This window comes from Ovis canadensis, chromosome 3 (genome assembly GCF_042477335.2).
Source record: "Ovis canadensis isolate MfBH-ARS-UI-01 breed Bighorn chromosome 3, ARS-UI_OviCan_v2, whole genome shotgun sequence".
Taxonomy (NCBI): domain Eukaryota; kingdom Metazoa; phylum Chordata; class Mammalia; order Artiodactyla; family Bovidae; genus Ovis; species Ovis canadensis.
In genome coordinates, this window is record NC_091247.1 from 169,989,789 (window position 1) to 169,992,743 (window position 2,955).

Here is a 2,955-nt window from a genome sequence, read left to right on the forward strand (position 1 = left end):
CATCTACTCAATGGACATGGGTTTGAGTCAACTCCAGGAGAAGGTAAAGGACAGGGAAGCCTGGCATGCTACAGTCGATGGGGTCACAGAGCTGGACACAATTGAGTGACTGAACAAAAACAACAATTATCATTGAGCTTTGATAGCAAATTGTTAAGGATGTTTGCATGTGTCATCATAAGGAGTGTTGATCTACAATTTTATTCTTGTAATTTCTTGGTCTGGTATTTGTATGAAGTTTACATGGATTTCATAAAGCATCCAAAAGTGTTATTTTTTGTGTGTTCTGTAACAATTTATATAGAATGTGTTATTTATCTTTTTGATAGTATTCATTCACATGATTTTGGAGTTTTCTTTGTGAAAAGATTTTTAGATATTAATTTAATTTCTGAAACAGAAAGAAAGGTACTAAAAGAAAGATTCTCTATTTTTAAGTTAGGCTTGTAATATTTATCTTTCAAGTAACTATTCTATTTCATTTAAGATGTTAACAATATTGGTTTAACATTGCAGATAATAATCTATTAATATGTTGACATCTGGAAGCTCAACAGACTGACCATAACTAGACATTGTGATGATGATTTTACCATGTATAAAAATATGGAGTCACTGTGCATTTGAAGGTAATAAATAGTGTATATCAATTATAAGTCTAAAAAGGAAAGTCTTCTCTATGCCAATAATATAAAATATCTGGAAATATAATTTAAAAGAGGTAAAAGGAATGACTTAAACATGGTAGGTCTGGTTAAAGAATTAAAAGTGATATATTTTGTTCTTCATAGAGCAATGTTCAATAATTAGTTCTTCAGTAAGTGAATTGAAGGGAAAATTAATGATTAAATGGCTTTGAAGTCAACCTGATTGGTTTACAAGCTAAAAAATTATGAAGTTCTTTCTTAAATTTATGAAAATGAGATAGATGTGCATCTTTGAATTTGGCTTATTGACAGATATATTTTACTTTCTTAAGAGAAAAGCATTTTTTTTTTTGAGTGAGTCATCAAAGGCTTGTTTAACTTGCTTATTCCTCAGAGTATATATAAAAGGATTCAACATTGGTGATATGGAAGAAATAAGCAGTGATACACCTTTGTTAATATTTACCTCTTCTTTTGCAGATGGTTTGATATAGATGAAAATGCAACTGCCATAAGAGATGGAAAGTACAATCATGTGGGAAGAACATGTAGAAAAAGCTTTTTTTCTTTGTTGAAGAGAAGGGAATTTTAGAATTGTCCTTATGGCGTAAATGTAGGAGAGAACTACACAAAGAAGAGTGATGATGAAGATCAGTACGGAACAGGCTATAACCATCTGCTCAATTAACCATGTGTCTGAGCATGAGATCTTCAGGAGAGGTGATATATCACAGACAAAATGATCAATGATGTTTGAATCACAGAATTCCAGATGAAAATCTAAGCTGAGTGGTGGGAGGATAGTCATAAGTGCTGCCATCCAGCAGCAGATGACTATTGTTTTGCACAGTTTGTTGCTCATGATCGTCATATAATGCAAGGGTTTGCAGATGGCTACGTAACGATCATATGACATGGCTGCCAAGAGAAAAAATTCAGTTACCCCAAATAGATCGGTTAAAAATAGTTGTATGAAACATGCCTTATAGGTAATCACTCTGTCCCCAGTTGATATATTGTAGAGGAATCTTGGAATACAGGTGGTTGTAAACAAGATTTCTAAGAGAGAGAAATTTTGGAGAAAAAAATACATGGGTGTTTTAAGGTGGGGATCCACCAAAGTTAGGATTATGATGGTCAGATTTCCAGTTATACTCAAAATGTAGGTGATAAATAGAAAAATAAAGAGCAAAATCTGCAACTGAGGATCATCTGTCAGTCCCAGCAGGATGAACACTGTTACTATGGTGTGATTTCTCATTATTGACTCCTGGATTTTGCCAAACCTACCGGTAAATGTCAGAGAGATTTGAACTGCAGAATTCAACAATGAAAACAGCCAACGATGAGAATTCTCTTGGTTATTTGACTCATCCAGGATCCATGGGCTTTACTTGTTGATCTAAGGAATACATTTCTTGTCTTACGTGAGCTGAGTTTCCCCATCTATTTGTACCTAGTGATCAAGTGAAACTTTTAAATATATTTAAATTGCTGATTTACAGCCTAACTTTTCCTTTAGTAATCTCTTAAATTAATTTATAATTAATTAAACATTTAACTTTTAGCCTGGGTGGTATATTAATTACATTAATTTTTCATTTTGTATATTATAGCTATTTTTATATGGCCAAATGTTTCCTTTAACTCATAGGGTAAAGTAAAAAAATATTAACTTCAATTTCATTCCTTTGCTTTACAGTTCGGGAAATTTTAAAATCCTAAAATAAAATTTTGCGTGCTCACTCAGTCATGTCCGACTCTTTGTGACCCTATGGACTGTAACCCACCAGGATTCTCTGTCCATGGAATTTTCCAGGCAAGAAAACTGGAAAGGCTTTCCATTTCCTCCTCCAGGAGATATTCCTGGCCCAGGGACTGAACCTACATCTCTGTGTTTCCTGCATTGGCAGGCAGGTTCTTTACCACTGTGCCACCTGGGATTTTGAACTTTTGATTTTCTCTAAATCATAATTTTTGCTTTCTAAAGATTGAGAATTCATTATAATGGCAAAACATGTCTTTATTCTAAAACATTTACATTTGTAATCTTAAGTTTCTAGTCTAAGCTTAACTACTTGTATTTTGGATCTTCTCATTGGATAACACTGTGTAGTACAGTCTGGCTATTTTGTTACACCCTTCATCACATTGTGAGATAATGCTGAGTGCAATGAATGAACTGCTGAAGGATGTAAAAAGTATACTTGATGCTTTCATTTAACACTCAGATTGAAGCACATTTATATACTCTATTATGGTTAAAAACTCAATACAAAAGTTGATGAATACCCTCAATATGAAACTC

General features: G+C 33.2%; 1 protein-coding gene across 1 annotated transcript; it reads right to left on the reverse strand.

Annotated features, from left to right (window-relative positions):
- Nucleotides 1-966: 966 nt before the first annotated feature.
- Nucleotides 967-1,908, reverse strand: LOC138438268 (olfactory receptor 6C68-like). The gene has a single exon (XM_069586442.1). It carries the CDS (start codon nucleotides 1,906-1,908, stop codon nucleotides 967-969), a length of 942 nt encoding a protein of 313 aa, XP_069442543.1.
- Between the last annotated feature and the right edge of the window lie 1,047 nt (nucleotides 1,909-2,955).